This window comes from Rhinatrema bivittatum, chromosome 7 (assembly GCF_901001135.1).
Source record: "Rhinatrema bivittatum chromosome 7, aRhiBiv1.1, whole genome shotgun sequence".
NCBI lineage: Eukaryota > Metazoa > Chordata > Amphibia > Gymnophiona > Rhinatrematidae > Rhinatrema > Rhinatrema bivittatum.
The window spans coordinates 196,446,302-196,471,565 of record NC_042621.1 but is presented as its reverse complement, the minus strand read 5'-3'; the positions used below and the strand labels follow the sequence as shown (position 1 = coordinate 196,471,565).

At 43.8% G+C, this 25,264-nt stretch overlaps 1 protein-coding gene across 3 annotated transcripts in view; it reads left to right on the top strand.

Annotated features, from left to right (window-relative positions):
• REEP3 (receptor accessory protein 3) overlaps positions 1-25,264 on the top strand; it is a 198,133-nt gene that overhangs the window by 101,204 nt on the left and 71,665 nt on the right. For all 3 annotated transcript variants that reach the window (XM_029609727.1, XM_029609726.1, XM_029609728.1), the window contains exons 3-5: positions 12,929-13,005; positions 23,409-23,529; positions 23,864-23,977. In XM_029609727.1, coding sequence (XP_029465587.1) covers positions 12,929-13,005; positions 23,409-23,529; positions 23,864-23,977 — 312 coding nt within the window. The remainder of the gene's footprint in view (positions 1-12,928; positions 13,006-23,408; positions 23,530-23,863; positions 23,978-25,264) is intronic.

Genomic DNA, 25,264 nt, shown 5'->3' with positions numbered 1-25,264 from the left:
TCTGACAGGACAACGGGCAGCCTCCCGCCCTATTCGGGAGTAGCTTGGGTACATGCCACTTGTTCTAGATTCATCTGACTGGATGCTAAGAAATGAGAAATGTACTTCTTACTGATAATTTCTTTTTCTTTAGGACATTCAGATGAATCCAGCTTCCCTGGCTGCTGGATGATTGTTGTATGGTCCTCCTGTGTGACTACATATGACAGGGATTACTGGTATGTGTTAGTCCAGTCCCTAGGCTAACGTTATTACATTATTATCTGAGCTCAGGATGGCCTGTTGGTCGAGTATTGAAATGGTTCTGTTTTAAATCAATGTTTTTTGCTTTTGAAGAGAATACTGGCAGGCTGATGTCACTACAGGGATAATATATACTGTGACATCCGTTTACTCCGTCTCCATCTGCTGGTAGAGGTACATAACCCACTTGTTCTGGATTCATCTGACGGTCCTAAAGAAAAGGAAATTATCAGGAAAGTAGTAACTTCTCATTCTCCAATCCTGCGGGACCACGCCTAACTCCAAAGATCTGTTGAACAGATCATTAAGCAGATCTGTATCTGTATAAAGCCTCTAGAAAAGGTGGTTAAATTTGAAAAATAAATGCATCCTCTCTCTGTTTGGGGAGGGAAATTCTGAGTTGTGAGATCAACCAGTCATACACTTCTCTGGGTTCTGTGTGTAGCACCCTGATTGCCATTCGATCAGCTAGACCCAGGGATCAATATAGTGGATAAGTGCTACCACTCCCCATACTTAGACTTGGGGATGCTGCCCAAACTGTGTATCTAGATTTAAGAAGTGGGGACTCTTTTAGTTATGTAGGAACATTTTCTAGGTGGTCAGGTTGCTGGTTATTTGCATGCTTGAGATAGTGATTTCTGGCATGATTAAAACTAGATAAGATCCTTTTAATAGGATATATTATTTCATTTGGAAATACTTTGGTTTTTGGTGCTTGGGCAAAGATGTAAAGGTTAGAAAAATCTTGATGCAATAGTCTCGATTATATTTTTTTTCTTTCAACATCTAGATTTAACTTTCAGCATGAGTACGCTATAGGTACATATTGCTGCAATTTCCAGTGTTGGAGGAATGATTAATGGTCTACTACTACTACTACTGCTGCTTCTAAAGCGCTGCAAGACTTATGCAGTGTTTTGTCTTGCCTACATATGAGGGGATTCTTTGAAGTGGTTAAACTTTTTTTTTTTTTTTTGTGTGGCTCAGTATTTCGAGGCTTAAGCCTTCATGAAACCTGAATGTTTTGTATAAGCGCCCTTAGGGAGCCTCCATTTAAACCTATGAGATCAGCCTTACAGTATGTATGTTTTAATTCAGTTCTTTTCATTTTTTGTATATTTCATGGTTTTTTTGCTCTATAAAAATTGTCTCAAGATGTCCGGTTGAAGTAAGGCCACAGTAAGTGGATTCAAGAACTGTATTTGCAGCAAAGTAATGTCCATTACAAATGGATATGAACTCTGCAACCATTGCCTGGGAGCCAAAGCATGACCAGACCAACTGCTGTAATTGTGGATGGATGTCCCTGAGTACACATTGCACCAGAACATTTAAAATGGAGGCACTGCCTAAATCTCTTAGAAGTCAGTCTCTTCTCCTTCTACATGCAGCATTGTCTGTCTTACCAAGAAAAGAGTTCAGCTGAAGCTTCTGAAACCCCCCCCCCCTTTGGTAATGCAGGCTAAAACTTCGAGTCAAATAGTGCTGACCAGCCTGTATTGAATAAGTTGTCACTCTGCAGAGTTACTGGAGCACTCAGCATTGAGGAAGCACTAATGGCCATTGATGCAAGAATCCTTCCACAAGGAGTCCCACTATCCTCAGTTCTGGTAAATACACCATCAAAACTCCTGTTACAAGGTTTTTCTTTGCCTAATTCATTTGCAGTGGAGTCAAATTGTTCAGAGAATCATACATCAGGACAATTCACTTCCGAGGGACTGTATCCTTCCCCAAGCCATCGTCTTCATCATTGATGTCCTGGGTTAGAATTCCCACACCCTTAGGTTTGGGAAAGGGATTGAAAGGAAACCTCTCTGACCCACTACTGGAGACTCTAGAGCATTCCTCAGCTCTGGAAGACCTCTTTCTCAAAATTGTGTATTCCAAAGTGCTTGGAATACATGTGCACAAAGAAAGATTCTTGGCAAGAGGTCTTTTTATTTCCTCCAAATTTTGGACATACTAGCAGAACCGATAGCTGTACAGGTTCATAGTATTCTATAACAGCTACAGATGAGAATGTGGAGAAACCCCATCTCCTTTGCCCCAACTGCATGGAAGTTAGACCTCATATATAGAGTGCAGAAATCACAGGGTTTTGGATTAGTCCTATTGCCTCATCAATCCATTGTTGTTGAATCCACTCTGAAAAGAGTAAAGAAAACAATTTATTCCAATATACCACCAGGTAAAGATCCCAGGTTATCTTGACAATTTCAGGAAGAGGTTTTTAGAGCTTCATGCTAAGTGCACAGATTTCTTCTTATGAGTTACATTGTGCAGTACTTGCATGATTTACACAAAAGCTGGGAATTACCTACAACCACTTCTAGATGCTGAAGAGTGCATATGCCATTTTTTTCCGATTGGTCTGTGAATCATTTGATACTATATTGCGTATTTCAACAGCTTCTCTGGGTACAGTGCATGGCCTGGTTGAGAGCAGTAGCCTACATAATGATGTTCATGACAAGTTGGCAGATGTTCTTTGTTTGAGGGATTACATGTTGGGAGAGAAGCTCAGAGAAACTGAGTTTTGATCTTTTCACAAGTCCATCAACCATGCTGTTCAGGCAGGGGGAGAATCCAGTCCTTTCTTGAGGAGTGGCACAAAATAACAAAATACTGATGTGTTTTCAAGATTGTGGAATTGAATACCGTCTTTTTCTCACGGCTATCATCTCTTCCTCATTCAGCTTTCAATCCGGATCCATTTCACGTAACATAGCTTTGTCTGGAAGTGGAATTGCTTCTTCAGCTATGGGCAATAGAGCCTGTCCTTGCATTCCAGCATGGACAGGGATTCTATTCCAGTTACTTCTTTATCCCCAAGAAATCTGGGCGACTGAAGCTCCTTCTGGAACCAAGAAGCTTGACGAGGCATCTGTTCAGAGAGAAATTCAAAATGGATTCCCTCAACAGGATTCTTCCATATGTTCAGAAGGGGAAATAGATGTGCGTGCTCATGATGCTTATGCCCACATACCCATCCATCCCACTCACTGATATTATCTTTGCTTCAGAGTGGACTCTTCCCATTATTAATAAAAATTACTCCCCTTCAAGCTGTCAGTAGCTCTTTAGGTTTTCACCAAGTGTCTGGTTGTAAAAGCAGCAAAGTTATGATGTCAGGAAATCCAAGTCTTTCCATACCTAGATGATTGGCTAGTCATGGCTAACTTGGAATTTTTGGTGAATGTCAAGAAGTGAAATCTCATGCCGACCCAGAAAATACAATTTATTGGAGCATGATAGCTTCTCTGCAGGAAAAGGCTTTTCTTCCATCAGAATGGGTGAACACTGAGATCACTTGTTCACAAACTGTTGAACTCACAGTGCACTGAGAACAATCAAAAACATGCTGTCTACTTTCAAGCACCTTCTCCAAGAGAGAAACATTCTAATTCAAATTGACGATCAAAGTGACAGCCAAATGTCCATGTTCTTTGTGAACAAGGTTGGAGGCACAGGATCATGGACTGTCTGCCAAGAAGCGATAAGTATATGGGAATGGACTTATAAACATCACACTGTCCTGCAAGCCACTTATTTTTCAGGGACTGTCCTCACAAGTAGTCTCAGCAACAGTAAACAGCTGACAACTATGCAATTTGGGGGATTTTTCAGCAATCGGCCTATTTGCGTTTTAACAGAAAACTGGAGAAGTTATGCTCCATTCTTCCCTTGACTTCAGAAGAGGGGTTATGTGAACATAACAACTTTGGAGAAAGATAAGTCATGTAGCTGAATTTAGGACAGATTGCAGTGGAGAGAGATGGCTTGCCGGGAGATCTGTGAGTAGCAGGTTGTAGTAGTCTAAGTGGGAGGAGATGAGTGGATAAGGGTTCTGGTACATTTACATTTACTAAAATTTCTTAATCGCTTAACACTAAGAAGGTCTAAGTGATATACAATAAAAAATAATTAAAAGAATCAAGACTAAAATCATACAAAATTAAAAAAAACAACTTAGTAGTGTAATACATTATAATAATTCAGACAAACATTCTAGTGAAAGAAAGCTCTGATTGTAGACATCACTTCTGGATGTATAATAATGTAGCATATGATCCATAACTGCCAGCTTAAATTTTTTAAAAGTCATCTGATTGTTTTTAGACAGTCGTATAACTGTAGCTCTAAAGAAAGAGTTCCAAAGAACCTGGGCTGCGACAGAAAAGGCACACTCTCGGGTGACATGACATGCTGTTTTTAATGAGCTGATATCTAAAAGACCTCTTTGTGATGTTCGCAAATGTCTGGATGGTTGGTTGGAACAGCTTTAATAGAACATTAGACCATGGGCAAGAGTGGTTATTGATCAATTTGAATGTTATCATGCCTATTTTATATTTGATCCATTCATTGATTGAAAGCCAATGCAAATCAGTCAGTATCGAAGTGATGTGGTCATAACGCTTAATTGAGACCTGCAATTAAGCAAGTGGATGAATTGATTAGCATTTGTAGTGTGGTCAGAAAGAAAAGGATGGATTTTGGAAATGTTATAAAGAAACAAATGACATGTTTTAGTAGTGTTTTCGATATGTATAGAGACGGCGAGAAAGGCGTTGAAAAGGACTTCAAGGTTATGGGCTGATGGAACCTGGATGACTGTTATCCACAGAAATAGAGAAAGGAGGAAGAGGGGAGGTGGACTTGGGAGGGGGAGATAAACTCAACGTGGCCAAGATAGAGCTCCTTAAGGCGGTGGCAGGACATCCAGGCAGCAATGTCACAGGCAGGCCGAGATCAGGTCTGGATTTCTGGTGCACAAAGGTAGATCTGGCAGTCAACAGCATTAAAATGGTATTGAAAGCCATGAGAGGAAATCAGAGCACCAAGAGAAGAAGGCCCAGGAAAGAGCCCTGAAGCACACCAATTGATAGTGGAATGGCAGTAGAGGAGGAACCACCAGAGGAAATGCTATAAGTGTGATGGGAGAGGTGAAAAGAGAACCAAGATACCTGTGCAATGCAATCTGAATGTTTTTTTTATCAATTAATGAAGCTGCCATTTGAACTATTAGAGTTGGCTTCTCAAGTTTTTACTGTGGAAGTAGTATTTCATGTACTAGTAATATCAGTCAGTCTGTGAACTTCAGGCATTAATTCATTATCCTTTTTATATGCAATTTCTCCTAGGACAAGCAGGATGATAGTCCTCACATATGGGTGACATCAGATGGAGCCTGGCACGGAAAACTTTTGTCAAATTTTCTAGAACTTTGACTAGGCACACTGAGCATGCTCAGCATGCCACTATCCATGTATCCAAGCAGGGTCCCTCTTCAGTCTCTTCTTTTCTGTGAAGCTATTGTCTCGCAGATGTGGAGCTTGCACTGGTTTTGTAGGAAAAATACCACGTTCGAGTTTCTTCTCGGTTTTTCCTGCACCGGATCCCTTGTCTCCTCTCCTAGTCTTAGTTAGAGGGCATCACGTTGAATTGTACCTTCTTTGTGGTCGATCCCTGACTGAGCCGTCTGCCGGTGGCCGCTGGACATCAACCGCTCAGTTGTTTTTTGACATGCCAGCATTGGGCTTTTGACAATTCCCCCAGTGCCCCCGGATTATGTCCTTCACAGACCCCCACGAGGTTTGTATCTTGTGCCTGGGGCATCGCACACCGTCAGGGTGTGTCACCTTTGTGCCCTGATGAACCCCAAGGGTCACCGTGCATGCCTGGACAAAATGGACAAGCTGTTCGGCCCCAGGAAGTCCAATTCCTCAATCTCAGGGGTGTCGATGCCGCTGGGGAAAAGGGAACCAGTGGATTCCGGTCCCTTGCTTTCTTCTCCACCTCCAGGTCCCCAGGTTGAAGTGGGTCCTGGCGATCGGCCTGCATCCATTCCTTCTTGTTCCAGGTCAGGATCATCACAGTCTCCCTCAGCGCTGGGGAAAGACCAGGTTGAGCACCGTGGCAATTCTAGGAAACACAGACATTGTTCTCCATCTTCGCATGAGACTAAGCCTGGAAAGGCGCCAGCACTGGCCATGGTGTCCCCGAAGCAGGCACGGGCCGAGGAGGCATTACTCTCCATCAAGGCCGAGGGCCTGAGGTGATCCCCACCAATTATGGTGCCGGACATCAGTCTTTCTCGAGGCTCCAAGGGAGTTAAAGTCACGCTTCCTCCTCAGACTGTCCTGTCTTCGGCAGTGTTTGAAAAGGAGTTAGGAACCCAGAGTGTGGTTGGAGGTCGGCTGGGCCCCACAAAGCATTGAGCCGCTGGCCCTGTCAGGGCCACCACCGATGCCGGAACCTACGCCATCTGTTCTGGCACCACTGCTGGAGTGCTTGGACTTGTTCCTCAGTGCGCTACCAACGCAGCTACTGCTGGTGCCCTGGGCGCCTTCGATGCCCTGGGGGGCTCCGATGCTGCCTCAGACAGAGTCCATTCCCATCGCCAGTTCCTTGGACGAAGGTGGGCCATTGGGGTCGATGACGTTTGTGGGTTTTGTGTGGGCCATGGCAAAATCCGTCCACTTTCAGCTCTGGATAGAGGAGGACTCCAGGTACAAGGTGGATATACCTAAGGAGCCCAGTCCACGGATATACCTAAGGAGCTGTCCCAGTCCATGACATATTTAAGGACTTGTTTGTCCGGCTCTGGGAACACTTCATTTCAGTACACCCTATAAACCAGAAGATAGATGGCGGTTTATCTGGCGGTGTATCTAGTTCAGCGTGCCACAGGGTTTGAGAGGCATTAGCTTCCGCACCAATCCGTGATGGTGGAGTCTGTCCTAAAAATAAAAGCAAAGCGTTCTCGTACCCATGACTCTCACCCTGGGCCGAGAGCACAGGGCCCTGGATGCCTTGGGAAGGAAAGTCTTCCAGGTCTCCATGCTGGTGGCCTGTATTACCTGCTACCAGCTGTATATGAGCCAGTATTCCAGGAACCTTTGGAAGCAGGTCCAGGATCTGGTTGAGCTTCTGCCTCAGCAACTGCAAGATGACTTCCTGAAGGTGGTCCCAGCAGGGTTTGGAATGCGACAAGCATGAGGTCAGGTCCACCTATGACTTCTTTGAGATGGCAGCGAGGTCCTGGCTTGGCTCTGGGCCTCCAACCTCCATCTGGAAGTGCAGGAGCGCCTTGTGGACGTGCCCTGTATTGAAGAGAATCTTTTTGGGATAAGATTAAGGATGCTGTGGCACAACTCAAGGATCATCATGAGACCCTTCAGAATCTTTCTGCCAGCACCTTGGACCACAGTCCTCGTGCAAAAAGTACTCATGGCAGGGCCCAGACGCCCATTTTACCATCTGGGGAAGTACTACCTTCCAGCAGTCATGGTGAGGGCTCAGTGGGCAGATCCTAGGACTTGCCCTAGGCAAACCCTTGTCCCTAGGACTCAGATGGTGCCCCTGCAAAGTCCTGCCATTGGGTTTTGACTGGCCACTAGGGAGTATAAGCCAGGTACCTGTGCCTACAATGGCAGACCCTCTGGTTGGAGGTTAGCTGCGGTTCTTTGCGGACCGTTGGCTGATTGTTTGTTTCCTCGGACCAGTGGATCCTGTCCAGCATTCGGGGGTACAGGTTGAATTTCCAGAGTGTCCCTCCAGACTCTCCCCCGTGCCCTTCTTGGGGCTTCTCGGCGGATCAGGAAATACATTTGATGGATTCCACCCTTGTAATGGCCAGGATGGTTGAACCCGTTCCTCCAGAGCATTGAGGGAGTGGCTTCTACTTCAGATATTTCCTGTTTCCAAAGAGAACAGGGGACCTTCATCCTTGAACAGATTCCTGATACGGGAAAAGTTTGATGGTCTCTCTCGGCACTCTGATATCCCACCTTCGGAGGGGGGGGACTGGCTTTGCTCCCACAATCTAAAAGACACCTATGCCTACATCGAAATTCTCTGTGTTCACAAGAAATAGTGGTTCTTAGTATAGAGTGCTACCGTTCGGTCTGGCATCTGTGCCCTGTGTCTTCACCAAGTACCTGACAGTGGTGGGGGCCTACTTAAGGAGGCTGTGCATGTAGGGTTTTCCCTACCTGGATGACTGGCTCATCAAGAGTGCCATCCAGGAGGGAGCACTACGGTCCCTGCATTCCATCATTCAGGTATTGGAGGGTTTTCTAGTCAACTACCCAAAGTATTAACTGGTTCCATCTCCGCAGCTGAACTTTATTGGGGCCTGGTTCGACACCACTCAGGCTTGGGCTTTTTTTGCCCCAAGATCTGGCACTCACTTTGGTAACCCTGGTGAGAGCAATCTCTGTCGCCAAGTCTCAGCACACCGTATGCTACAACTATTGGGACACATGGCGGCAACCGTCCATGGCACTCCCTTCACTCGTATACACATGTGCAGGGCACAGTGGACCCTATGGTCCCAGTGGCGTCGGGTCACCCAGAACCTTTGGGTGGGCATCTGGGTTAGTCAGCCGCTCCGGGTCTCTTTGTCATGGTGGAAGATCCTATCCAACCTAGAGACAGGGGTACCCTTCCAAGCTTCCTCTGCTCAGGTTGTGCTCACCACGGATGATATGTCCTAGGTCCTGGTGGAGTCCAGGAGGCCATCCACTAGGAAGTCTTATGGCCTAAAGTGGAAAAGATTCTCCATTTGGTGTGAGTGTCACGATTTGAGTCCGTTCTCTTGCCCTACCTCGAAGCTTCTGGACTCTCTACTGCACCTCTCTGAGTCTGGCCTGAAAACCAACTCAGTCAGGGTGCATCTTAGTGCTGTTGGGGCCTACCACCAAGGAGTGGATGGATTGCCCATCTCACTACATCCTATCGTGGGACACTTTGTGGGGTCTGCTTCAGCTGAAGCCTCCCCTAAGGCCCCCCGCTATGTCCTGGGGGCTTGTGGTCCTGGCTCAGCTTTTGCATTCCTGTGACCTGAAGTACCTGACCTGGAAGGTCATCTTCTTGGTAGTGGCCACCTCGGTGTGCAGAGTCCGTGAACTTCAGACTTTGGTGTCGTACCACCTTACATGAAGTTCTTTCACGATAGGGTTGTTCTGTGTACACATCCTAAGTTCCTGCTGAAGGTGGTGATGAATTTCCATCTGAACCAGTCAGTTGTTCTGCCCACCTTCTTTCCTAAGCCTCATTCGTTCCGGGGCGAATGGGCTCTGCACAGTCTGGATTGCAAGAGAGCCTTAGCCTTTTACATTTATTTATTTAACAGGTTTTTTTTTTTGTTTTTTTTTTTACATGGCGCGAACAGCAGGCCATCGGCAATCCACGCAACTCTTTGTTTCTTTTGACAGGAACAGATTAGGAGTTGCTGTGATTAAGCAGACCTTGTCCAACTGGCTAGTGGATTGCATTTCTTTCTGCTATGCGCAGGCAGGACTGCAGCTGGGGGGCCATGTCAAGGCTCATTCTGTTAGAGCCATGACAGCTTCAGTGGCCCACATTTGAGCAGTCCCCATGGACGAGATCTGCAAACATGTGACATGAGTTCCCTCCACACCTTTGCCTTGCACTACCGTCTGCACAGGGAAGGCGAACACGACAGCATTTTTGGTCAGACAGTCCTCTGGAAGCTTTTTCAGTTGTAAAACTCAGCTATTTCTACCTCAGGCTCTTTGTCCTGTTCAGGCTGACTCCCTCTGTTACCAACAGCTCCAGTATTTGTTGTGTCAGTTGGCACCTGGTTGGGTTCATGTTGGTTATGCTTGTTGTTTGGGAGCACCTTGGAGCTAGGGATTCACCCATGTGTGTGGACTACCATCCTGCTTGTTCTAGGAGAAACAGAGTTGCTTACCTGTAACAGATGTTCTACTAGGACAGCAGAATGTTAGTCCTCATGAAACCTGCCCGCCACCCTGCGGAGTTGGGTTTCTCCTGTGTTTCTTTTATTTTTTCGTAATACTTTTTTATGAGCCTGAAGAGGGACCCCACGTGCTCAGTGGGCCAAGTCAAAGTTGTAGAAACTTTAACAAAAGCTTTCTGTGCCAGGTGACATCTGATGTGTGAAGATTAACATCCTGCTATCCTAGGAGAACATCTGTTACATGTAAGCAATTCTGCTTTTTCTACAATAGGGTGGTGCTCTGCATCCACCCAAATTTCTGCCAAATTTGTATTAGCTTTCCATATTAATCAGGCCATTATATTAATTATCTTCTTCCCAAGGTCACACACTCATGAAGATGAGAGAGCTCTTCACACCCTAGACTGCAATAGGGCTGTAGCCTAGAACAAGAGGAGAACTTTTCATATCTTGCAGTCCTAACAGACTGAGCATAAGTCACCAAACGTACATTGTCTAGATAACAGACTGCACTCAACACTATTAGACGTTAGCAGGCTTACAAGTTACAGACCCTTTCATAGCTTATCAGGTTAGAGCTATGGTCTCATCTATTGTTCACTTGCAAGCAGTACATCTCAAACACATTTGCAAAGCTGCAGCTTGGTTGTCAGTACACACCTTTGTCACATTACTGTTTGGACAACCTCTCAAAGTGTGACAGTAAATTCAGACAAGCAGACTTGCATAATCTTTTGTTCTCAGCAGTCTAAACTCCAGAGTGGAATTTGGGTTGCTTATTAAATAAATGCTCCACTGCAACTCTCAGCTTGGGACTCTCCACATGTCATGGCTAATTCAGCCCTGTTTAATAGATGGAAAAAGCAAGCAAATGGCTTTTTCTGTAGATAGGATGTATTAGCCATGCTAAATACCTGCTTGTCTCCCTGGAAAGTCAACTACCTAGTTAAATTTAGCTTTAAAACTGATTGAAGAGGCTTAGGAGGCAACACCCGCACTGGAATTCCTGCACATACTTAGTAGAGCTAGCTAGGAGAGATGATGCCATTGGGTGCTGCCAGTTGATGCTATCCACATGCTATGGGTAATTCATCCTGCTGTCTATAGAAAACTATTTACGGTAAACAGCCATACTTTCCTAGTGTTAAACTTAATGAAAAGAAAAATGAAAGAAAATTCCTGATGTTAACAATACCAACATGGTCTGGTTTGTGCTGGAAATGTTCCTGCTGTCATTAATCTAATTAGGATCAGTGGTGTTCCATCATATTTTATTCTGTTGTGCAATATGTTTGTCAAGTTGTTCTTCAACCATTATTAGAAGTTTCTTTATGCTTTTTGTTGCGGTCTATTTTTGACTTTGACTTTTGGTTTTAGTACATGTTCAGACTTATCAAGTAGAGGTTCCAAAATCTATTTTCTTCCAATATTTGGCTATAATGTTGGTAAATTTCTACATATTTCTGTACATACCAGCATGACAGTTTTCCTGATTTTTATCCATGGGGTTGGAAAACACAAACATATTTGGTATTCTTCTGCTAGTAACATGGTGTCATATGACTGGTGTTAGCATGTTGTTGTTTGGACATTTCTCTTGTGCATACAGGCCCAAGAATAATAATGTTGCTTGGCTTCCATTACCAGTCAAAAAAGAGCCCATTACATTTTTCCAAAAGTTCACTTTCTGAAAACTCCTCAGGGAAACCAATTTGAGATGGCGTACTGGTTGAAAACCTTGTTCTAATTAGTAGAATTCAAAGATTAAATGTTTTGCAAAATGTCCTAAATGGCATTGTTGTTAGTCCTGTATTACAATAAAACCAAAGGTTGATGGTAAAGAATTGGTAGCATGTAGGCAAATGTTTGGCATTTTTTATTTGAACTGTACCATTTTTATAGACAATTTAAAAATTATGACCCTGTGGCACATACAAGTTTGAATGTTGTAAGAGGTTAAACTAGTTTTGTGGCCAATTTTGTTTTTCTATTTGGAACACTTCTGTTGCAGCTAATGAATCAATATAATTTAGTTTTACTGCTCTGCAAGGCTGAAAAAAGCCTAGAATACAATCTGAACTATTTGGCAGAACATTTTGAATGTGAATAGGTTGCTTGGGCTGCAGAGGGAGGGGAGGACTTGGTTGACCTTGTCTCTGCTTTAATCTGAATTATTACTCAAAATGATTCATTTTGTGCAGTAGAGGTGAGTCTATCATACTGATGAAGAATCCTTTGGAGGTTTAGTTTACTACCTCCGTTTCAGAGATCCCAATTTCTAAAGGTGATTTTTTTTTTTGTGAATAAAAGTAAAACCTTTGTAATATACATCTAACAAGTTTAATACATGTTAGAAAAATACTTAAATCATGTAGTAGTTATTTCCATTGTTGTTGAAGATTTCCATTATGACGAATAGACGACTGAGTGTTTGTTTTTCCTGGCTGCCTTGTCTTAAACTTTCTGTTGGAGAGTGGAACATTTCAAATGTCATCTAACTTGATATTAAATTAAATAAAAATACTCTAATGAAATTAAATTATTTTCTTAAATGCATGATTACAATTTTATTACTTTTATAAGGCACCAGGTTTTATAGAATAACCCCCCACCCTGCATTTCTTATCTTAATAAATCCCATTACAATGCCAGAAAGCTTCATTTCTTGGCAGTTTTGGCCATTAACCCAACAGTTGTATGGTACAAATTAGAATAGAGAGCCGACTTCAATTAAGTGTGAAATAGGTGGCAATGGCCTGAAAAAGACTCTTAATTGGCCTGCCTTAAGGGTTATGCAAAGGTCCTCTATCTTTTCTGCAAGCCTGTCTTCAAAGAAGTAATGTGCAGCAGTCTCTTCCTGCCTTGGTGCTAAGCTATACTTAATTTTGCGGTAAAGAACTGACAAAACTGTAATAAGTTGCAAAAATGTGAATATTTTCTTGGTTTCAGGTTCGATGGATGATGTACTGGATTGTGTTTGCTCTTTACACTGTGACTGAAACATTAACTGATTTAACAATATCTTGGTAAGGTTTAATATATGTAAAAAACGGATTAGATTATGTTTAAGCAATAAATTCAGACTGTCAAGAAATCTAAATTGCTGCTGAAAAGATGCCTGTGAAAAAATTGTCTGTTATTTTCTTAAAAAAACAAAACAAGAACCCCCCCCCCCCCTCTGCAAAATAATTGGTTGAAATGATACCTTAATTGAATCCTAGGAAGATGAATCTGGATGGGACCTCAAGGTTACCTGCCTCATTTTCCTTCCTTTAGGAATTCTTTTGGATTTTCAGATGCATCTTTTTGGGGCCATTGAGGTTCTTTCTTGGCACTGTTTTTTAAGTATTCTGAAAATATTTTGTTTTTGTAAAAAGAATATGAAGTAGTGGCAAAAGTGTTATAGGTTTCAAATTAAACCACAGTTTACACACTTAAACCTGATCTGGACAGATCAAACTTAGGGGGTCATTTTTCAAAATGCGGTAAGGCGTTTTCGCATGCGTTAAGGGCTTATCGCATGCGATAGGCCTTTAACGCATGCGAAAACGTGTTTACCGCATGCGATCGCACCATATCGTATGGTGCGATGCAAATTCTAAAAATAGGAGGAGTTAAGGGTGGAGAGTGGGCTGGGCTAGCCTGCCTGCGAAGAGCTATCGCACAGCCATAACGCAGATTTTAACTACACCTCTTTCAAATGCGTTAGGCGGTGCGATAGCGGTCGTGACCATGCGCTGAGGTTTCATCGCCATTTGCGATGTGTCCCGTAAAGCTTATGCCTGGGGGGGGGGGGGGGGGGGAGAGAGAGAGAGAGACTGGCCATAATATCATGGCCCATAGGCAGGTATTTGTATCCCTAGGGTAGGCCCACCTAGTAACTCGAGGTGGGGATTAGGTATGAGTGTAGGGGGTTGGGGGCCACTTTCACATTCAACATGAGACGTGGACTCTCTACCTGGGTAACATCAAGCTAGGTTGAGAGAACATTGCCCAAATCTCATCTTGGAGTGAGTTTCCTCACTCCGAAGGCCAGCTAATCTTCACAAGAGACCACTGTTCTGTTCGTAGGTGTCACGTAGCATGTCAAAGTGGCCCCTAACCCCCTACACACTTACCTAATCCCCACCTCGAGTTACTAGGTGGGCCTACCCTAGGGATACAAATACCTGCCTATGGGCCATGATATTATGGCCTCTCTCTCTCTCTCTCCACACAAATGGTCCCCCAGTGGTTGAATGCAGGAAATACATCAGGTTTGGCACTTATCGCAGAATTGGAAATGGTATCGCAATGTGCACTAACTTAGCTCTTCGCACAGGTAATTATCGCAAATTGCAATAAATACTATATTAGCATAAAACACGCCCCTTTTGCTATCGCATGCGGTACTTACCGCATTTTGATAAATCCAGGCCTTAGTATCATGTTGTGCCTCTGCCACAATTTAGGTTGAAATGTGAAAAGTCCTATTATAGGTGGCCCAAGATCTGTCTGGTTCACAACTCATGTTACCCAAGAATCTAGACTAAAATCTGAAAGGTGAATTTTTAAAAGCCCAGTGCACACGTGAATTAGGGGATGCGTGAATAAGTCGGGCTTGCGCGTGCTGAGTGGATTTTAAAAGCCTCCCCAGATGTGTGCGTTGCAGGAGATATGCATTTATCTCCAAAGATTTCAAAAAGGTGCATGGGCATCTTGGGGCATAAACCAGAGATGTGCACGTAAATACATATGCACCCCAGCATGTGCTAAGATCCCGTCTAACTTTACTTCTGAAGTGTAAGTTAAAAGAGAGAGAGAAAACTAGGCTGATCTGTGGGGTTTTAAGGGTCAGGGCTAACTGGGGGGAGGGGGGGAGTGAAGGCTATTAAACTAGGGGGATTTTCAAGGTCCCTGGGGGAACAGGGAACAAAATGATAAAACTGGGAATGGATTTGGCATGTGCCTCTTTTAAAATCCCCTGATTTAAGCGGTAAAAGATGTTCATTAAAAATTTGGCACGCATGCACGGGGCCAGATTATTTTATAACATGTGCACATATGTTATAAAATGGTTGCATCCCTGGGTGCAAGTCGACGTATGCACGCAAATGTGCGCCTACGTGTCGGTTTGAAAATTACTATCCCTGGTTCTGCTCCATCTTACTAACCATGGCAGAGCATTTTTCACATGCTATGTACTCATGCAGTTTTAATCAATTTTGAATGGGACATACAATGGTCTTATTACGCCGATTGCAAAGCAATCAGTCTGACTCTTCTTCTCTTACTTCTTAGTATTGTTTTGAAGAAAAACTTTAGATGATCCACTATAGACAAATATGGCAGCTAGTGCATGTTTCAAATGCTTTAAAGTACAGCCAGTTCTCTACTTTACCTCTTCACCTTCTGAGATAAAGAAACTCATAGTCAACAAAAGAGGAGAGAGGTTTAAGGATATTGCAGAATCACTGAAGTGAAATCAAATAAGCATGACATCGTTAGACAATAGCAAGACTTGACTAGGGGAAAGGACAAAAATGAAAATAACAAAATATTCTAAAATAAATTTCAGCATACATTTTTTGGCTACATCTCCTAAGACAATTTTGTTTTCATCTGAAAAATTATGTGTATATTAAAGCTAAATATTCTAATTTGCTCTTAATCTTTGTTTTTAAAAGAAATCTGAGCCATTTGTTCAAAGCTATTTTTAAAAATACAGTTCTCTTTTGAAATATTGCAAGTCACTTTGTAATTCCCCTTACTCCTCCAACCCCTTGCTGCAGCCAGTTTTGGAGACATGTAATAAATTGTCGCTGGCAATAGGATATTACTGTTTCATGCAGTGCGTGTCATTGGTGACACTAGTGTGGACCAATTAGCTCTAGTAAGGATTTTTTATTAATAAGGCCACAGCAAGGGATCTGCCTACATAATTTTAAATGCAAGTCACATTACTCTCATGGTTTTTAAATTAAGGAATACCCTCATACCAGGGCTAATGCACACTTCCGCCTACCGGCGTCTTTTACTTTTATGTACAATCGCCAATTTGGCTGCCCATTTCCAAGTGCAATCATAGGGTAACCTATATTTTGTTTACCCTATGATTGCACTTGGAAATGGGCAGCCAAATTGGCGATTGTACATAAAAGTAAAAGACGCCGGTAGGCGGAAGTGTGCATTAGCCCTGGTATGAGGGTATTCCTTAATTTAAAAACCATGAGAGTAATGTGACTTGCATTTCTAATAGTATTATTTAGTCGCATTTCTTCCAGTTTTTTCTAATTTTGAGTACATAATTTTAAAAGCAACATTTTCCTGTCATGTAGACAGATGGACTCAGGACCAGTGGGTTATGTTCCTTTGCCAACTGATGGCGTCGGAGCAAGCTGACATCACAGTATATATACTCTTGCAGTGACCCCAGCCTACCAGTATTCTCTGTCTCCAGCACATGGTGGACGTGCATCTCCCTATGGGGATTGCTGTGAATTTTGAAAGTAGAATTTTAAATTGAGAAAAGAAAGCCCTATTCTCCTGTGGTGATACCTAAAGGTCCCTCCCCCAGTTGAGAATTTCTGAGGTGAGTTCTGTGGTCCCTCAGAGGTGTACCTTGGTCTGGTAGCTGCTTGTACAGCTGAAAGGCGGTGGCCATTGAAAAAAATCGAGCCGCAGTATGGTCGATGGCCAGTAGGCCGCAAGGGCCAAACTCGACGGTAATCGACGGAAAATGGGTAAAAACTTACCGGAGTACCGCGGTCGGAGAAAAGTTAGAGGAGGGACCCCTGTGGGGCAATTTAACTTTAAATAATTCCTTGAGGAAAATTCCTGTCAGGAATCTCTTCAGAGCTCCTTTACTGCGAGGCTACTGCTGCGTGGAAAAAAGAAGACTGAAGGGGGGGGACCCCTGCTGGCTGCAGGGTTAGTGCCATGCTGGGCATGCCCACTAGGGGCCAGTCAAAGTTCTGGAAACTGACAGAAGTTTTCCGTGATTGGGCTCCATCCTGATGATGTCTCCCATATGTGAGGACTAACATCCTGCTGTCCTGTGAGAACACCTGCTAAAGGTAAGCAACATTTGCTTTCTCTGGGGTCATCCAATGGACTGCTATCTGACCCACCAGAGGAACCACCTGAACTGGTGGCTACCTCAATTGCTCACCTTTGCAGCATGCTGTTGCTAGACATATGCAAAGCTGTCACATGGTCATTGCTGCATACCTTCACATCGCATAACTGCCTGGACCAGCAGATGTCCTCAGACACGGCACTAGGTATGGTAGTTTTGGAGCACTTCACGCAGGAGGATTCTCCATGGCTGTCCATGGTAAAATGGGTTGGACTTGCTATAATGAAAGCAGTGAGACGGGGGACAAGGTCTGTCAGTCATGTGAAGCGCAACCCGGTGAGTGGGGATTCCCAGACAGCATGGTTAATTCAGCCCTGCTATCGACGGGAAAAAGCAAGTTTGCTTACTGTAAACGGTGTTTCCATAGATAGCAGGATGAAATAGCCATGCAGACCCACCTGCCTGCCTGGACAGCCCTGGGTGTATCTACATATGGTTTTTCTTTCTGCTTTGTTACAGACTGAAGGGAACGAGGGCGTTAGATCATGCGGGAAGATGCACGCAGCTGCAAAGAGCAAAGCTTTGTGAATGCTAGGAGAAGTTCTGCCTAGAGGCCGCCGAAGGACATCCCAGACAGCATGGTTAATTCATCCTGCTATCTACGGAAACGCCGTTTACAGTAAGCAAATTTGCTTTTCTCCTGCGCCCCAGTAGTAGGCCTCGGCAGCGTTTTCACGTGCAGTTGTTTGTGCTTTTCTGCCTTCTACAGCACATCGGTGTGTGTAGTGTATGCCATGTTAGGCATGACTTTCGTGCGCATAACTTTTTTGAGCATGGTGATAAGCTCCAGCGGAGTGCATTGGTAGTGCGTGCGCCTTGCATGCTTATTGCTGAGCTGCCTATAACTTGTGCACGCAACTTTTTTAAGCACAAGCTGTTCGAATGCACAGTTACTGCTGCTCATGGCTCCGATAAACAAGAAGCCTAAGCTCCTTTCTCTTTGTGTTGCCTGTCATATTAGGGCTTCTCAACCTGCCCTGTCTACAATCATGTGTCAGTGCTGTTCGGATGCTTAGGGAGAGTTGTCCTCCTTGGATTTTGTCAAGCCTGGATCCTATGATTCTGATGATGGTCTGGTAACTGTTTTGGCTGGAAGTGCGCCAGATCTTGGTACTCCCTTGACTGGTTCCTCCATGGGAGATGGCAGTTCAGTTGGACCTGCTGCAGTACTTTCTGGGCTTGGTCTGGATCCGGCTGCTTTTTCTTGGGTGGAGTTTTCAAGGTTTACAAGCCTTTGTTCAGGCACAGTCCTCCACTTTGCCCACTCCGGTCAGGTCTGACCCTCAGCCAGTGGCCCCTCCCTCTTCCATTCCTTTAGTTAAGCGCCGTAGCACGCCTCTGTTAGCCACTGGTGTTCCAGGTGGGGACCCGGATGGCATGGATGATGAGGCAGATCCTGTTTCCTTGGAAGATGGTGAAATTCCTCCTGGTTTGGAACCATATTGAACTATGTTACAGTTCTTTCAAAGAGATAGAACTACCAGCCCTGATTTCCCATTCATCAAAGATGCTGGGAGTGCTTAGGGCAGATTCTATGTCTGAGCCAAAGAAGAATCCCATTTTGGTCTCCTTGTGTAAAGCCTCTTGCTTTTTTCTTGTTATGGATGCCATTCAAGAATTGATTGATCTTGAATGGGACACCCTGGAGGAAAATTTCAAAGGGGGTCTGGCATTGGAAGGCCTATACCCTCTGGATCCAGCTGTGAGAGAGTGTTTGCATTTTCCCAAGGTGGATGTGCTTGGCTGCACTGTATCTAAAGGTCAACTATCCCCATGGAAGGAGGAGCGTCCTTGAAAGGATATGCATGATAGGCGGATTGAATCTATCCTTAAGCTGGCCTTTGATGCAGTGGCCTTGCAGATTGCTTCCTGTTGCGCACTTGTGGTACATTCTTTTCTGCTTCTCTCTCAGGAGGTGGATGATTCTGGGGTTGAATTGTAGAGCAGTTATGGAATCCACTTCCACATTCTTGGCAGATGCGAGCTGTGAATTGGTCCATACCTTGATCAGAGGAGTGGCTTCGGTAGTGGTGGCCAGGAGTCAGTTATGGTTGCGGAATTGGTCAGCTAATGCAGCCTTCAAGGCTAATCTTACAAAAATGCCCTTTAAAAGCTAACTTTTGTTTGGGAGCAAGTTGGAAAACATGGCCAGTTAAGTGGGGCAAATCTCCAGTTCTCTGGTTACCAGAGGATAAGAAGCAATTTCAGTGCCCCTTTTCGATGAAGCATCATCTCAAGGGTTCAAAGCGTTTTTATCCCTTCAGAAACCTGATCTTTCAGAGGACTCTGCCTTTTGGTAGGTTTCTGTCCTTTTGTTCCTGGCAGTCCAAGAGAGGAGCAGACTCTGATGGTGGACTATTCCGAGCTTCCCAGTGAAGGTTTTCCGACCCACCTTCAGGTAGAGGAGATAGGGAACGCTTATCTCTCTCTTATCGGAGGTGGGTCAAGATCACATCGGATCTGTGCTGGAATTTCGTAGCATTCCTTGGGATGTGTTCATGGTGTCTCCTTGCCACTCCCCACAGAAGAAGCAGGCAGTGGAGACTACGCTTCTGAGGCTTTTCTGGCTGAGGGATTTGGTTCCCATACCTACATCTCAATAAAATATGGAACGCTATTCTATTAATTATGTTGTGTCCAAGAAAGAAGGTTCTTTTTATCCCATCCTGGACCTAGAGTGTCAACTGGCATCTGTGGGTGACTCTTTTTCGCATGGAAACCTTATGATCTGTGATAATGGCCATACAATCTGACCTCCCTGGATCTGTCAGAGGCTTTTCTTCATGTTCCCATCCATTTAGAACACCGTTTTCTACGCTTTGTGGTGCTGGGGTGCAATAATTATCAGTTTCGTGGCTGCCCTTTGTTCTGGTCACCGCCCCCAGAACATTTTCCAAGGTTATGGTGATCGTGGCGGCAGTGTTGATAAAAGATGGGATCTTGGTACATCCATACTTGGACAATTGATTTATTTGGGCCAAGTCTTTAGCAGGGAGCAATCTGGTGACCAGCAAGGTGATTTTCTTGCTGCAGGAGCTTGGGGGGGGGGGGGGGGGGGTGAACCTGGGCAAGAGCTGTCTCCAGCCTTCTCAGTTGTTGGAGTATCTGGGAGTTCATTTCGACATGAAGCTGGGCAAGGTTTTTCTACCAGACGCATGGATTCAAAAGTTCTCATGTGCGTCAGTTGGTGAACATGATCTATCCGACAGTGTGGAGTATCTACAGGGTTTAGTTTGATGGCTGCAACTCTGGAAGTGGTGCCATGGGTGAGAGCACATATATGTCCTCTTCGGCGCTCACTGCTGCCTCGTTGGAACCCGCAGTCTCAGGATTATTCGGTTCAGCTCCACTTGCCGATAGAAATCTGCTCTCTCTTCCAGTGGTGGCTGCAGGAGGCTTATCTGAGAGAGGGTATTTCCTTGTCCTCCCCAAAATGGTTGATGCTCACAACCGATGCGAGTCTCCAGGGGTGGGAAGCTCTTCAGCTATCCAATGGTCAGGAACTTACAGTCCAGGGGCGTTGGACGGCTGAAGAGGCTCTCTGGAACATCAATCGCCTGGAAGCCCGGATGGTCAGGTTGGTGTGCTTGCAGTTCAGCCTCAGATTACTGGGTTGAGTGGTCTGTGTGATGTCTGATAACGCAATGACGGTGGCCTACATCAATTGGCAAGGAGGAACCAAGAGTCAGCACTTGTCGCAGAAAGTAGACCAAGTTATGGAATAGGCAAAAGGATATCTTCAGATGATCGCGGCCTCTCACATCACAGGGCAAGACAACATACAAGCAGACTTTCTCAGCAGGGGAAGTCTGGACCCTGTGGAATGGGTATTGTCTGCTGAGGCATTTCAGCTGATTGCGGATTTCTGGGGCCTTCTGTCTCTGGACCTGCTGGTGACTACTGTGATTGAAGAATCAAGGAACCTTCGCACTGTGAGAAGAGATTTGTGGTCCCTGGACATTGATGCTCTTGTACAGGTCTGGCCCTTACTGGGCAGGATCATTCAAAGAATCAAATTCCACAGGGGGTAGTACTCTTGGTGGTTCAGGATTAGCCCAGGCATCTGTGGTATGCGGATTTGTGAAGACTCCTGGGGGAGGAGTTTTCTGCCGCTCATGGATCTGTTGTAGTATGGGCTGGTTCTTCACGAGGATCTAGCTTGATTCTGTCTTACGGTTTGGCCCTTGAGAGGCTTGCCTGTTGAAGCATGGATTTTCTTCAGCAGTGATTGCTACCTTACTTCACGCTTGGAAGTTCTCCACTTCTCTAACATATATGTGGGTTTGAGTGAGGCCTGGTGCAAGGAATGTGGTGTTCTCCCTCGTTCAGTTAAGATCCCGTTTATTCAGGATTTTTGCAGGATGGGTTGAATAAAGGATTGGCCCTTAATTCCTTGAAGGTTCAGGTTGCGGCTCTTACCTATTTCAGAAGCATTGTAAATGGTGTCTCCTTATCATCCATCCTGATGTGGTCCATTTCTTGAAGGGAGTGCAGCACCTTCGGCCTCCCTTGTGGTTACCGGTTCCTTTGTGGAGTCTTAACCTGGTGCTGGATTCTTTAGTGGGCCCTACTTTTCGACTGCTGCACAGCCTTTCCTTGCGGTTATTGATCCTGAAGACAGTGTTCCTGGTGACTATAGGTTCTGCGCATCACATTACCGAGTTGCAGGCCTTGTCTTGCAGGGAGGCCATTCCTTTGGGTGACTCCAAGGGCGTTTCAGTTGCATACTGTTCCATCCTTCTTGCCTAAGGTGGTTTCAGAGTTTCATTTGAATCAGTCCATTTCCTTGCCATCTCTGGATAAGGTCAGGTATGCAGAGGAGTGTCGCCTCCTGCGTTCTATGGATATCAAGAGACTTGTGCGATATCTGGAGGATTCTGAACCTTTCCGAAAGTCTGATCGTCTGTCTGTCCTTCATGGTGGAAGAAAGCAAGGCGAACCAGCTTCGCGGGCTATGATAGATCACTGGATTAAGGAGATGGTCACGGCTTCGTACGTGGATGCTGAGAAGCTATTGCTTACTCAGGTTAGGACCTATTCCACTAGACCTCAGGCAGTGTCATGGGCGGGAGGTTAGGTGGTTGTCTCCTGTTGACATTTGCTGAGCTGCAATGTGGTCCTCCTTATATACCTTGCCTGGGAGGACCCAACCTTTTCATTTGCGGTGTTGATTGGACCGTGGGCAGCCTCCCACTCTGTTCGGGAGTAGCTTTGGTATATCCCACTGGTCTTGAATCTGTGTACATGCTAGGAAATGGAGAAATTACTTACCTGATAATTTTGTTTCCCTTAGTGTACACAGATGGACTCAGCTTCCCGTCCTCGGCCGCCAAATGATTATATCAATAGTCCTATGGAGATATGGATCCCAAGGGATTACTGGTAAGTGTTCATCCAGTCCCTAGCTTGGCTATGTTCTTACTTGTTTGTTTGAGTACAGTTATGGTTGCCTGTTTTTTTAATCAAGTTTTTTGCTAGTCTGTCCACAGTTGCTTTTGAAGAAAATACTGGCAGGCTGGGATCATTGCAGGAGTATATATATTGTGACGTCAGCTTGCTCCGTCTCCATCTGCTGGCAGGGGAGCATAACCCACTGGTCCGGAGTCTCTGTCTAAAAAAAACCAAAGAAAACAAAATGATCAGGTAAGTAATTTTTCCATTATATTTGCTATAAAGTAAGTATTGCTGCTTACTAGGTATGTGCTTAACATATTGTGCAGTACTCTTACTAAAATTAGTTAAATTTTTCACAATAAATTTGTACTATATATATATATTTTTTTTTTTTAATCAGTTGTATTGTGGTTCTGCTGCTTCTTTACTTGGCCTTGTTCCTATGTGGTCTTTTGCATTCTAGTATATTTATTTTTTTCACACATTTTAGCAGTTGGAAAGGCATGCCTCTGCATGCGTTCGAGTTTGTCATAGATTTGTAGAAGGGAGTGGTGGAGTTCTTTCATTGCATATTGAGTGCTTGGTAAAGCTCAGTATGGCTTTTCCACTTGTTGCAACATGGGTGTGGTGTGTGTGTCTGGTGGGAAAGGTTGTATCTATGTGAAGGTGTGGGTAAGATTGTGGTGCTTGTGAGACGCAGAAATAGTGGAATGATGGAATGACAGTGAGAGCTCTATTTCAGAAGTCAGAACTGTACATGTACAGTTGAGCTCAAGCTAGTTTGTGCTGAAAAGTAACTGAATATATGAAAGCCACGGTTATAAACAGTACATATTTTTATGGCGCTATTTGTTATACTAACCTTTTTTTTTTTCTCTGTTTTCTTCTTTTCAATGTTTGTTTTTTGTTTTTGTGCAGGTTTCCATTATATTATGAACTGAAGATTGCTTTTGTTATTTGGTTGTTGTCTCCTTATACGAGAGGGGCAAGTTTATTGTACAGAAAATTTCTGCATCCTCTTCTTTCTTCTAGAGAAAGGGTAAATATAAAGTGCATTCAGTTGATGAGACATGCTAGTCTGTCAGCACATTTGTGGTTAACATACTTTAAGTTCCTACAAGGTTAGTTTATATTTAAATAAATCCATATGCATTCATACAGATGTTAAAGTATGTTAAGGGGAAAAACAATTTCCCCAGAAGATAGGAATCAGATTTTCTTTTTTAATTAATGAAATGTTAATAAAAATTGCACATGGGAGAAACTAATGGCTTTCATAATTCAATTTTTTTTGATTAACAAATGATTTCTTATGATTTTAAGTAAATATTTGTATGTTTCTTAAATATTCAATAACAATTTGTTTTTTGCAGGAGATTGATGATTATATTGTGCAAGCCAAGGAGCGGGGTTATGAGACTATGGTAAACTTTGGAAAGCAGGGTATAAATTTTGCAGCAACTGCCGCTGTGACTGCTGCCGTGAAGGTAATGCTTGTTTCTGTTAATTTTTCAAAAGGGCAAGAAATGAGTACAGATTTATTTTCATGACTGTGATAGTAAAAAACAATTGTCATTTTCATCATGTCTTGTATCTGCATGGACTTCCAGTTCATGTTATGTAGTGCATTTTTCAAGTACATGGATTTGCAAATTTCTTCAGAACCGGAGAATAAAGAACAAATATGGTGCTATCACTGCAAAGTTTTGGTTTGGGTGAATTGAGGAAAAAAGCAGTAACATCAGTTCTTGAACATTTTTTTTTTTTTTTTTAAAGAATACCAAAAGCAAAGCTAGAAGAACAGCAGAGGGATTTGGGATTTTTTTATCATGCTGAAACAATTATGCCACATCACCATCTATGGATAGTGCTTTGATTTTTAATATTAGTTTGTTTATAGGTGTTTTTCCGTTCCATTAAATTGCACTGAGCCTGGCTAGTAGATGTGTTCAATTGTTCTGGCATGTTTAAAACCTGCTTGGTTACTTAAATATGGTCTTTATATGCTTGTTTTCCTACTTGAGATAACTTTGTCTGTCCATAAAGTTTGTTATACATTTTTGTTTGTTGCTCCCTTAGTTTCTTTTTATAATTTATATCCAAAAATGTTAAGGGCCTAAGTTTTCAGGGATTCAGACACTTGGGGGGTCTATGTACTAATATGGGAGTAAAACAACAGTATAATGCATGCTTATTGCTGGTTTTACTGTGTGTTGTTCATTGGGTTGTAACACTGTGTACAGAATTAAAGAGAAGCAGAACACTTTTTTGTATTGAAATAGCCATGTTAAATAGGGTGCAGCCCTTTCACCACACATTCTACATCTGAAAAGTTGTGGTAGTAATTTCCCACACTAACTGGCCTGAAGTGAACAGGTTGATTAGCCTAGGTGAAGACTACTTTGGCAAGACATCATATCTCACCCTTCATCCCCAACCATATTAACATAATAGAGGATGTAGGACCAGTGCAAGGGTTTTAGGTGTCCTGAGACTTAACTGCTGGCAGCAGTTCTGTGCTCTTCAGCCACCAGCAAGATGGGCTCCATCTGTGGCCAGGGGCCTGGCACTGGTGGGATTTTGCTGCCACCAGCCTCCAAATTGTTGCACTCTGTGTGACTGCCTATTTTTCCTAATGGAAGTGCCGGCTCTGAAAGGATGGCAGAAAAAGAACAATTCATCCAGTGCTCAGTTATTCCTCTTCACACTGCAAGAATATGCCATCTCCAGCTGTAGAAGTTTGACTACTTATAGAATATTACTCTTTATCTAAA